The sequence below is a fragment of the Oreochromis aureus genome, linkage group 11 (genome assembly GCF_013358895.1).
Source record: "Oreochromis aureus strain Israel breed Guangdong linkage group 11, ZZ_aureus, whole genome shotgun sequence".
In the NCBI taxonomy this organism is placed as follows: domain Eukaryota; kingdom Metazoa; phylum Chordata; class Actinopteri; order Cichliformes; family Cichlidae; genus Oreochromis; species Oreochromis aureus.
In genome coordinates this window covers 29,900,100-29,912,634 of record NC_052952.1, presented here as the reverse complement: position 1 = coordinate 29,912,634, position 12,535 = coordinate 29,900,100, and the positions used below count along the sequence as shown (strand labels likewise).

Below are 12,535 nucleotides of genomic sequence, written 5' to 3'. Positions count from 1 at the left end.
TGTCTAAAGGCGAAGAAAGATGCCCAACGGATTTATTTTTACCAAATGGACCATCCCAGCCTTGCCGTAATGGTCCATCTGATTCACCTTTATTGTTTATTTTATTTTCACTTGCTGAATATGGGACAGACTTGACTGGTGGAAAGAAAGGGGAGAAAGAAAGAGGAAAGAAAAAAAAAAAAACCTGAGAAGAGGACGGGGAAAAGGGCAAAAACAAAACCAACAGAATAAGCAGACAAAAAAAAAAAAAAACATATCGATCACCTGGATCACCTGTTGAGAAAAAAAAAAGAAAGCAAGCAGAAGAAGACAAGAGTAATAAACAAGATCACAATGATATATGGGAATATGACAGTAAATACTAAATATTAAACATTATGGTGCACCACGTGAGATCGACAGCGCACAGTGTGCTTTGAGGTAGGAGCTCAAAAGGGTGTAGTTTGTGTGTGTGAGCACCCATGTGTACACCTGTGAGCATGAAGCGCTTGTTTTAAAAGGTTCCTTCATGTAATGATCTGCTAGAGGGTGTGGGGGCCACTGCCCCGACCTCCAGGGCATGAAGCAGGTATGGAGGAGATCAAAACTCCAGACATCCAGAGGCCCCCAGAACACAAGAGACCAAGGAAGACCAACAGAGGGCAGCCGCGCCACTATCCCAGAAAAGAGCTGAGGAGAGTCCCAGATGAGGGGTCACTCAGCAGCCGCGGAGCAGAAGCCAGGGGGGGTTGCAGTGACGTGCCCGTGAGCTCTGCCGGCAGCCAGCTGTGCCTGAGTGACCGAGCCCCGGGCCGAGAGGCCGAGGGCACCCCATCCCCGAAGTGGCCCGAGCGAGCCCCAGGCTCCATGCCCCGATAAGCAGCCGCCAAGGAGTGAGCCGGTGGGTACCTGGGCGCCCACCCCGGACACAAAGAACCACCAATGCACCGATGTCTGAGGGCGTCTGCCACCGGCAGGGAAGTGGTGGGGGAGATGGGCCTCAAACCTTGGAGGGCCTGAGATGTCCCCAGAGAGGTGGGCGTCTGATACCCAACCTGACATATAGACACAGACAAACAGGCACACACAGATACAAACATCTATTCCCACCCTCATGCTCTCAACACTCACCCAACGTGGAGACAGACATAGAGAGACACTGTACACACAATCACACTCCCCAAGCGTACTTAAGCCCGGGTCTAGGTACCCTTGCCCCTGAGGGGAAACTGCGCCCAGACCCAGGTGGTGTTACCCTTTTCCCTGCGGTGGGAGAAGCAGACCGCCCCGACTCCGCAGCAGCAGGGAGGCCCCACATTCCAGACCCCAGTCGGACGGCCAACTCCTCCTCCTAGCCCAAGAACAGTGAGTCCTGACAGGGTAATAGATCATCTACAAACACATACTCACTGTATTTCAGAGCATCACTGCTATTCTGTCTCTTCATTAATGGATTTAACTGAAAGAGGGGGAGGTGGACGTTTAACAGTGGCATTACAGCACATCACATAATCATCACATACTTGGATTACAGCACATCGAAGGGCTGCCCCGGCAGTGAGGCCTATCATCCCCCCTTATGCTCATTCTTATTTTCTTAAATCCCTTACAACAGCACATGTTCATATTAAACATTCCAGATAATGAGTATGTGAGCAAAAGATCAGGCTTCAGACTGCTCCACAAAGCCTCTGTGACGTCAAAGGGAGCCGATATCCTTATGTGATCATCTTAGGAGTAACATTCACAGGAGCAAAGGAACAAATGCAGAAATGTCCAGTAAGAACGTTGCACTTCTCCTGTAGTTTACATAAACTTTGATTATCTCAGTGTGATGCGTTCAGGGTACATCTGTAGTTCCAAGCACAAAAACATGGGTTGCGCTCTTCTCAAATGGGACTGCTGAGATAAATGAGTCTTAACAAACATATGTTAAAATGTGTTTTTAGCCACTCTGGTGGAGTTGAGAATAAAGAGGAGGATATGTGGAAATGAGTGGAACAGCGCCACTCCATCATAATATTCCTGCAGACACTGGAAATCCAGGAAGTGAGGGCACATGCGAAAACACCAGAGGCTTTGAATCCAGCCAATTTTCTGCGCTTTCAGAAACAAATGTAATCAGAAAGCACAGAGTTTGAGTTTGCAGGTGCACGTGGGCTAAAGTCCAGCCCACACAGGATCAGAGCAACACCAACTATAAGCTGTTCTTCTGTTGTGTGTGTCACTTTCTATGTAGCAGTGATCTTTTTTAATATTATATTTTGAGACTGAGACTATCCAAAAGTCCTCTGAAGTTTTACTGCAGTATTCAAACAGACAAAGCTTTCTTTTTGCAGATCCATCGGTTCTTCTCATTACAGCTTACTGATTTAAATCTTTTGTCTTTGACAGGGATTGCACAGTGACCATCAGAAGGAGACAGCAGGTCGATCCAGGAGCTGAGGAAAACAAGAAATCTGCTCAAGGCTGATGGACACTGGTACACTGTAATTGATTTATCACAGATTTGGGAAATACTTGAAATTTATATTGATTCAAGCTGTCTCTTACCTATTATTCAGATTCCTTCCATCCAGCCACTTCCATTTCCCATCTTCAACTCTCAGACCAATCCAGTATCCTTTGTTATCATCATATGTCCAACTCTTTTCACTGACAGTTTTCAGAGGACAGAGAGAAAGTTGTCAGAGATATTTAAATGCTTTGCTCTAAGAAAGCTTTCAATCTAAAGAAATTATTTTTATTTCCTGAAGTCTGTAATAACGTGTCTCACAATTTTTCTCAATTTTCTCATTACCATTTCTTCTTCATTAATCACAACAACCAAATCTGAAATCTTTCCTCTGTAGTTTTCTCGAGCTTCTTCCCAGGTTTTCCATTGATCACGGTCAGCATCATTAGTTGCATAGCAGCTGGACTCAACATGATCCCAGCCAGCCTGACAACGGTTACATTTTCTGTCTGCAAGAATAGAGAACTGTTAATAAACAGCTTCAAATTAGGTAATTTTGTACAAATATATTTGGAACATACTGTTATTTTCTTTGGGACAGTAGGCATCAATGCTGCATTAAGCTCGACTAACATTGAAGTCACTCCATGATGTCATCATCTGTTGCATTATTTCTGTTAGGTTTTTCTTCTCTGTCTCCAGCTCCTCATTTTTCTTTTTGAGCATCTGTGTCTCTGCAGTCAAGTTTGCGATCTGTTTTTCTAAAACTGTGGAGACTATGAGGTTACAAAGGACAGCAGTTAGTTTTTTTTTAAGTGGTTTGAATGTATTTACATGTTTCTTATAAATTAATGCAACAATAACTGTTAAAAAACACAATCAAATATAAAACATGAGACTACTTTGGCCTTACACACCTGAGATCAAAGTGTAAGATTTAAATTTATACTCACTGTAGAATCGAAGGAGCATAATTAGTAACAGAATTCCCCAGCATGTTGCTAGTGATGGAAAAGATTTATTACAGGACGACTTCTTATCTAGCAAAAAAAAAAAAAAAAAAAAGTTATTTCAACAACCAAAATTATTCATAGTTTTAAAGTCTTTAGAATAAAATGAAATGTGTCAAAGATCCCTAATTATTTAAGCATTGTTCTGTTATGTACAACCACAAAATACCTGTTGGAGGCAGAGAAAAAATGATTTAACTTTAGACCAGACCTATAATCACAAAGAAAACTAAATCAGAAGACCTGAAGGCAAAACTAAGGCTAAACCTTGTTAAATGTAATACAGACCCCCAAAACTCAGAACACTATATATACAGAAAAAGGCAAAAATGTAAGTACAAAAACTGAAAACTCAGGCAAAAAACTCAGGGTCAGTGACAGCTTTTGTCATTTCTGTGTTTTGTATCTTTGTGGGAGATATTACATCTTAAAAAATGTTGTTTGAAAAACCCTAAAATTCAGAAACATGGTCAAAAACTTGGATTCCATTGTACAATATTTTTATTTATTTTCAGTCAAAGGTTACACAGTTTTAAACATTTAATTCCTTTTAATGGGTACATTTCTGTTTTAAATACTCTGTGCACAAATGGCCTTTGGTAAGAATTGCTTTACAAAGTCCAGGAACACAGATGAACAAAAATATGACTGACATATGGTAATTTATTCAAAACTGTTTTATGAAAAATCTATGTCAAGAACTTATAATATTCAATTAAACATAATGTTGGAGGCAGATCTGATTATAGACAGAATTACGTATTACTTCAATTACCACAGTTTCCTCACAGTAGTAAACCCATTAGTGCAACACCCTGATGTACGAGCGCCAGTCAATGAAAAGTTATAAATGCTGTTTTAGCAAAGATCTTTCCTGCTGTTTCAGCTTGAAGAAGGAAAACTAAAGTATTACAGGAGTCTGTGCTACAATATCTCCCGATCTGTCTCAGCTGACTGCATGTCTGACCATGGTTTCATCAATGATCAGTGGTCAGTGTTCATTACAATATGCATATTGTAGTCAATGGTGCTAGTTTCAGTCATTATGCAAATGTACTGTTTTTAAGGTTGGAGAAACCTGCATTCAGCTGACAATGAAGAAGTCACTTGGATGAGTAATGAAACGTTTCTCCCCATGAAAACGCGACGTCCAGATGAACAGATTCAAGTTTTTTGGATTTCCTGATTGAGCATGCATCAAGACAAGATTGTTCACTGTATTTTAATTATTTTATGATTTCTTTTCATCTTCTGTTCTGCTTTGCCCTCAATTTTTATTCTGAATTCATATTCTTCTGGACAAAGGCCTAGTTTCTTTCTTTCTTTCTTTCTTTAAGAGGGAGGGGAGAGAATTTTGTCATGTTTCGTATTGAAGAACTGTGTTTCCTAAATTAAAATAAAATGTTTTAACATTATTTCTGTAGGTTTAAATTGCTTGGGTCAACTTGAGAGCTTTAATTTTAGATTTACAAATCTTATCTGTCTTTCACAAAATAAAGGTCTTGGTATGAAATAATGCCTTGGTGTAGGAAATGGCAGGTGTATCAAAATATCAATGAGAATGTGTGTCATTGTAGCAGGGTGTGGTTTGAGGCAAAGCTGCAGGGGAGGGTGGAGAAGTGGGTTCACAGGATAGTGCCAAGCAAGCCTGGCTGGCACAGCTGATTGTCATCATGCTAACCAAGACTTCCCTATTTCTAGTAGCTGCTGAGGGCTGGAGGAGCAGAGGCAGACAAGAGCTGAGCTGAAGCTACAGATTCCACAGAGTCTCCAGCTCTCAACACTGTTAATAAAAGTGCACTCAAACTCATCCAACGGTCTCTGAGTGTGTGTCATGCTGAGGTTCTGGTAACGAGTGTTACACTCATGTTGACTGGGGCTTGCTAAAGACTGACTAGAATGTCACCCTCCTCCCTACAACCACATTTCCTGCTGGTTTAGTTCTATGTTTTCTGGACTAAACTCTAATTTTATGTATTTATACACATTGTCTGTTCTTTAATTAGATCATTACAACTCAAGAAATAATTAAGGTTGAAGAGCTTATCAAATACACTCTGGGGAAATTACATATTTGAAAGAGTGTAAATGTGAAATACAAAGCCCACGATCTGAATAAACTCCAATAATTATGGATCTCATGTTTTTCATACGACGCACAAAGTAATATCAGATGATCGTATCCAGAGCAGAAGAACCGATAAGTGTGATCGATAGGCAGGCAGACTAACGATCCCGGGGAATTGGACTACTGGGAACCAGTTCTCGATTCCCATCCCTCCTTCCAGTTGTGTTAACACAGAGTGATTTTGTTTGAGCTTTGTTGTTGTTGTTGTTGTTTTTTTTTACAACTCACCATTTGAATCAGGAGTTTGTTGACTTGCTTTATTTTCAACCTTCATTTCTTCATGTGCAGCTTCCTTGTCCTGTTTTACTGAGAGTTTAAAGGGTAATTGGAGCTAAGTAGTTTTCAAATAACCAGTTTTCGTAGACTTTGGGTCATTTTGAATGAAGAAAATGTTTTTGCTCAATGTTGACAGAATTCAGCATCTTAAATCCAATTTGATACATCATAGCTCTTTTTAAAAATGTCTTTTTTCTCTGGAACTTCGCCTTGGATTGTACAGGGAAAGTTTGCCTTTTATGTGGCAGCACATATCTCAGTATCTGACCCACTGGATTTGCTTACAGTCTTCTTTACTGTTTACTATTACTGAAGAAAACATCACCTAAACCAACATGACTTGAAACAGTAATCACACAGAGATGCAGACTTTGATTCACGTCAATGGCCCTGAGTTTTAGAAAATCTTTTTTTGATACACTGCATTTGAAAAGCTTAGCTTACCTGCTGATTGTGTTCATTTGTTAGTTCTTAATATGACCTTCTCCTCTGCCGTAATTACCGCCCTGCTGCTGAGATTTTGGGACTTGTACACTGAGCAATAGCACTGTGTTTAAACCATAGAACATAATAATTATCATAATTAACTTCCTCAGTGCCCAGTCTGTCTTGTACCAGCTTCTGCTTTTTGTGTGAGAATGTAAGATGAGTTGAATTTTACATTGTTTTATGGCTTCAAACTGAAGACAGGCTGTTCTTATCTACAAGTGACTAGAGACACTTCTTGTGGCTTGTACATTGAGAAATACCACAGAGCATCATAATAAACTTCCTCAGTGCCCAGTCTGTCTTGTACCAGCTTCTGCTTTTGCCTGAGAATATAAGTTGATTCCATTTATGGCTTCAAACTGAAGACGGGGAGTTCTTATGTATCAGTGACTCGACACTTCTTGTGACTTGCACATTGAGAAACACCACAGAGCATCATAATAAACTGCTGCTTCATCAGTGTAACTCTGTCTCTTCTAACTAACCTCTGCTTTTGACATTGTGAGATTATTATATTATCTTATGCCATGTTATATCCCTGATTAATGATTGTGAAATTATTATGTAGTTTTAGTTTGCTTTATTCTCCTGAAGAGGTGATAACTATTAGATTTATTAAACTGATTTGTATTAGATTAGACTGCTGATTTATTGTGAATGAATGATATTGTTTTATGATGCATTATACTGCTGAGTTATAAGAAATACCGTTTTCAGAGAGTCATGGCCTTATTTGTCTGATTAGAAGAGAACAGAACATACCAGAGAGATTTTCTGCCCAATCTCATCAGGAGGAGATAAAACAAGGAGCCGAGGTCATAACTTAGGCGCCGTGTGAGAGAAAGAATGTGAATGTTTAGATTTTTACGACTAGGTGGGAGCCACTAGAGGCTATAAGAGCTTGAGTAACCCTCCACCAGTTTGAGATTTGCTGTGACCCTCTTCATGCATTTCTCCCCATCCGGATGGTTTGTGCTCATAAGTGTTGAATTGTATGGAAATAAATGATTGTTGATTGAGCTTTTATACACCGAGTATTGTCCTTCTTTTAGCCCAAAGATTAAAAGAATTGGGAGTTTTTAACAACATATACACTCACTGGACACTTTATTAGGCACACATTGATTGTACTGAGATGACATTGGCTTTGCCTTTATAACTCCCTTAATTCTTCAACCAGGTCCAAGAAATATTCCTGAGATTATTATTATTATGATAGCATCTTACACTTGCTGCAGATTTGCCAGCTGGAAATCCATGATGTGAATTCCCCACACCACACAAAACTAATAAGCCAATCACAAGGCATCAACTCATTGCATTTAGAAATGTAGATATATATAAGGAAACCAACTCCCATGCTCCCTGTTTTTCATGGAAAAAAATCACAAAATGTTGATGCTTGTGGGGAAGAGAATTGATGTGTCAAGGCAAATAAGAGACTTTTTAAACCATGTGGAGCAGCTCTCACCATTAAAATCATGATAACTTTAGTGTGCTTAGTCAACTTTAGATTTAGTTGTGTTAATGCTGTAAAGCACAGGATTCTTTATTTCGATGTGCGAGACTCTTGTGGTCCTTCATGAAATTAGCACAAAGTATGTGGAAGCGGTTAAAAGCCACAAAAACATGCAGAAGCAACTAGAATAATAAAGAGAAACAGGAACATTGTTGTGTGAATGTTATACAGCATTTAAATGTAAATTCAAGCTAGCATTCACGAAATAGTGTTCCACACATTTTTTGGCCTTTAACTACTTCCACATACTTTGGACCACAAGAGAAATAAAGAATCCTGTGCTTAAATAATAATATTGTGTAATATAATGTGCATCTGTAAATTCATTTCTGAATGTGTTTTTCAATGATTTTATTTATTTAAACATTAATAAGTAAGTTATTTTTTATAATTTAATTTAGAATAAAAACACTATTTATAAATCAATATTTCAAATGAATTATTCATCCATTAATAAATACTTAAATTGAAAATTGATTTAACAAAAAAAGAATTAAACTCTGAATAAAAACCTCATTTGAAAAAGTTTTTTTAAATTCCAATTAAAAAACATATTTTTGAAATCTTTTTGAAAGGTTGATACTGGACTGAAATCTGGTGACTGTGGAGGCAATTTGACTATAGTGAACTCACATAGTGTTTTATCTGGCTGGAATCAGCCAAAACAATTGTGGGTATGAAAAGATGGACATGTTCAACAACAACACACGGGTGGGCTGTGCCATTTTTATTTATGCTCACTTGGCATAAATGACCCAAAGTGTGCCAAGAAAATGCCCCCCAAACCCTTACAGCACCACCACCAGGCTGAGCTGGTGATACAAAGCAGGATGGATCCATACTTTCATTTCAATCAATGTAAATGAATAAAATCAAAACTTTACTAACAGCACTAAAAAAGTGAAGTTGATATGATAACAATATGCAAAATACACAACACGAGACTTGAATTATAAGATGAACTTCCTGTTCTTCTCTGCTGCTCTGTAGCTGATGTTGACACTGTGACTGATTAACAAAGTCCAAATGTAGAGGCCAGATGTCCTCCTTCCACATGTGACAGCAGTTCGAACAGTGTTGTTCTTGGCTTGACTAAAACATTTGTCATTCATATAACATAACTTAACAATAACTATCATTGCAACATGAAAAAAAAAATCTCAGTGCAGATACTTCAGGCAACAACTCTTTGATTTGAAGTAATGCAGTGCCCTCTGTTGACCAGTTATTAATATCATCATTAATATTATATTTTTGAGATTGAGACTATCCAAAAGTCCTCTGAAGTTTTACTGCAGTATTCAAACAGACAAAGCTTTCTTTTTGCAGATCCATCGGTTCTTCTCATTACAGCTCACTGATTTAAATCCTTGGTCTTTGACAGAGATTGCACAGTGACCATCAGAAGGAGGCTGGTCGATCCAGGAGCTGAGGAAAACAACAAATCTGCTCAAGGCTGATGGACACTGGTACACTGTAATTGATTTATCACAGATTTGGGAAATACTTGAAATTTATATTGATTCAAAGTGTCTCTTACCTACTAGTCAGATTCCTTCCATCCAGCCACTTCCATTTCCCATCTTCAACTCTCAGACCAATCCAGTATCCTTTGTTATCATCATATGTCCAACTCTTTTCACTGACAGTTTTCAGAGGACAGAGAGAAAGTTGTCAGAGATATTTAAATGCTTTGCTCTAAGAAAGCTTTCAATCTAAAGAAATTATATTTTTATTTTCATGAAGTCTGTAATAAAGTGTCCCACAGTTTTCTCATTACCTTTTCTTCTTCATTAATAACAACAGCTAAATCTGAAATCTTTCCTCTGCAGTTTTCTCGAGCTTCTTCCCAGGTTTTCCATTGAACACGGTTAGCATCATTAATTGCATAGCAGCTGGACTCAACATGATCCCATACCCTCTGACAAGGGTTACATTTTCTGTCTGCAAGAATAGAGAACTGTTAATAAACAACATCAGTGCATATCTATGTTAAATTAGGTAATTTTGTACAAATATATTTGGAACATACTGTTATTTTCTTTGGGACAGTAGGCATCAATGCTCCACTGAGCTCGACTAACATTGAGCTCATTCCATGATGTCGTCATCTGTTGTATTTTTTCTGTTAGGTTTTTCTTCTCTGTCTCCAGCTCCTCATTTTTCTTTTTGAGCATCTGTGTCTCTGCAGTCAAGTTTGTGATGTGTTTTTCTAAAACTGTGGAGACTATAAGGTTACAAAGGACAGCAGTTAGTTTTTTTAAGTGGTTTGAATATATTTACATGTTTCTTATAAATTAATGCAACAATAACTGTTAAAAAAAAACAATATCTAACATCACACTACTGAGCTTATACACCTCAGATCAAAGTGTAAGTTTTAAAGCTGTACTCACAGTAGATGCGAAGGAGCATAATTAGTAACAGAATTCCCCAGCATGTTGCTAGTGATGGAAAAGATTTATTACAGGACGACTTCTTACCTAGCAAAAAAAAAAAAGAAAAAGTTATTTCAACAACCAAAATTATTCATAGTTTTCTTTAGAATAAAATACAATGTGTCAAAGATCCCTAATTGTTTAAACATTGTTCTGTTATGTACAACCACAAAATACCTATTGGAGGCAGAAAAAAATGATTTAACTTTAGACCAGACCTATAATCACAAAGAAAACTAAATCAGAAAACCTGAAGGCAAAACTAAGGCTAAACCTTGTTAAATGTAATACAGACCCCCAAAACTCAGAACACTATATATACAGAAAAAGCAAAAATGTAAGTACAAAAACTGAAAACTCAGGCAAAAGCTCAGGGTCAGTGACAGCTTTTGTCATTTCTGTGTTTTGTATCTTTGTGGGAGATATTACATCTTAAAAAATGTTGTTTGAAAAACCCTAAAATTCATAAACATGGTCAAAAACTTGGATTCCATTGTACAATGTTTTAATTTGGTTTCAGTCAAAGGTTACACAGTTTTAAACATTTAATTCCTTTTAATGGGTACATTTCTGTTTTAAATACTCTGTGCACAAATGGCCTTTGGTAAGAATTGCTTTACAAAGTCCAGGAACACAGATGAACAAAAATATGACTGACATATGGTAATTTATTCAAAACTGTTTTATGAAAAATCTATGTCAAGAACTTATAATATTCAATTAAACATAATGTTGGAGGCAGATCTGATTATAGACAGAATTACGTATTACTTCAATTACCACAGTTTCCTCACAGTAGTAAACCCATTAGTGCAACACCTTGATGCACGAGCGCCAGTCAATGAAAAGTTATAAATGCTGTTTTAGCAAAGATCTTTCCTGCTGTTTCAGCTTGAAGAAGGAAAACTAAAGTATTACAGGAGTCTGTGCTACAATATCTCCCGATCTGTCTCAGCTGACTGCATGTCTGACCATGGTTTCATCAATGATCAGTGGTCAGTGTTCATTACAATATGCATATTGTAGTCAATGGTGCTAGTTTCAGTCATTATGCAAATGTAGTGTTTTTAAGGTTGGAGAAACCTGCATTCAGCTGAGAATGAAGAAGTCACTTGGATGAGTAATGAAACGTTTCTCCCCATGAAAACGCGACGTCCAGATGAACAAAATCAAGTTTTTTGGATTTCCTGATTGAGCATGCATCAAGACAAGATTGTTCACTGTATTTTAATTATTTTACGATTTCTTTTCATCTTGTGTTCTGCTTTGCCCTCAATTTCATATTCTTCTGGACAAAGGCCTAGTTCAGGGGTCAGCAACCTTTAACACCCAAAGAGCCACTTGGACCCGGTTTCCACGCAAAAGAAAACACTGGGAGCCGCAAATACTTTTTGAAATCTAAAATGAAGATAACACTGTATATATTGTTTTTTATCTTTGTGCTTTGTGCGAACATCTAAAGTATGTAAGCAAAATTTATTTATTAAGCGCTTTTCACAGACAGGCAGTCACAAAGCGCTGTACACAAATATTAAAATAAACAATACAATCAATAGACATTATACACAATGTAAAAGATCAAATGTAAATAATATAAAGAATATAAAATACGTAGATCAACAAAAGGCTTGTTTGAACAGAAAGGTTTTTAACTGCTTTTTAAAAGAATCCACAGAGAAACTAAGGTGTGTTGCTTATGAAATCCATGAAGTGCTACAGAGAAAATTACATTTTATTTATGTAATTAACACATTTTGAACTCTTAAAGAAATATAACAAAAGGAAAGACACCCAGCTGAACTAAAATGATCCATGTAGCAAACAAAAACTGTTGTGAGCCGCCACCCTTTGTAATTGGAAAAAAAGCACTATGCCGCTAAAAAAAAAAATAGATATTTGCAAAATTCTGCCTAAATATCTATTTTACCTTGTTAATGTGTGTGGCGGGGCGTGGTCTGCAGTGCCGCTGCATGGGAGTCGGACACACCTGAGCGGCACCCGCAATCGCGCCTCGCCGCCTTAAAGTCTGTGCTCTCTCTGCTGTTGTGTTGTCGGGCTGTGAGCTGAAAAGCTACAGCCGGCTTTATGCGTACAGCAACCGTGTATGAAAAGTGGTCAATAAAGAGATGCTGAAAAGCATGTTCATGGAAACATCGTCGGGTCTGCCGTGATAGGTTTACAATGAGACTTCTGGTCCCGAACCTCAGCGCACAGCATCTGCAAATCGGGGCTTTCATCTTT

The 12,535-nt window shown here is 38.0% G+C and overlaps 1 protein-coding gene across 1 annotated transcript; it reads right to left on the bottom strand.

The window, feature by feature from the left end:
• Positions 1-8,581: 8,581 nt before the first annotated feature.
• Positions 8,582-10,358, bottom strand: LOC120442737 (C-type lectin domain family 17, member A-like; the record flags this gene model as incomplete). Its single annotated transcript, XM_039619883.1, has 5 exons — positions 8,582-9,284; positions 9,397-9,510; positions 9,638-9,800; positions 9,889-10,083; positions 10,253-10,358. Coding segments are annotated over 5 exons (705 nt in total), but the record flags the coding sequence as incomplete, so codon positions are not given.
• Between the last annotated feature and the right edge of the window lie 2,177 nt (positions 10,359-12,535).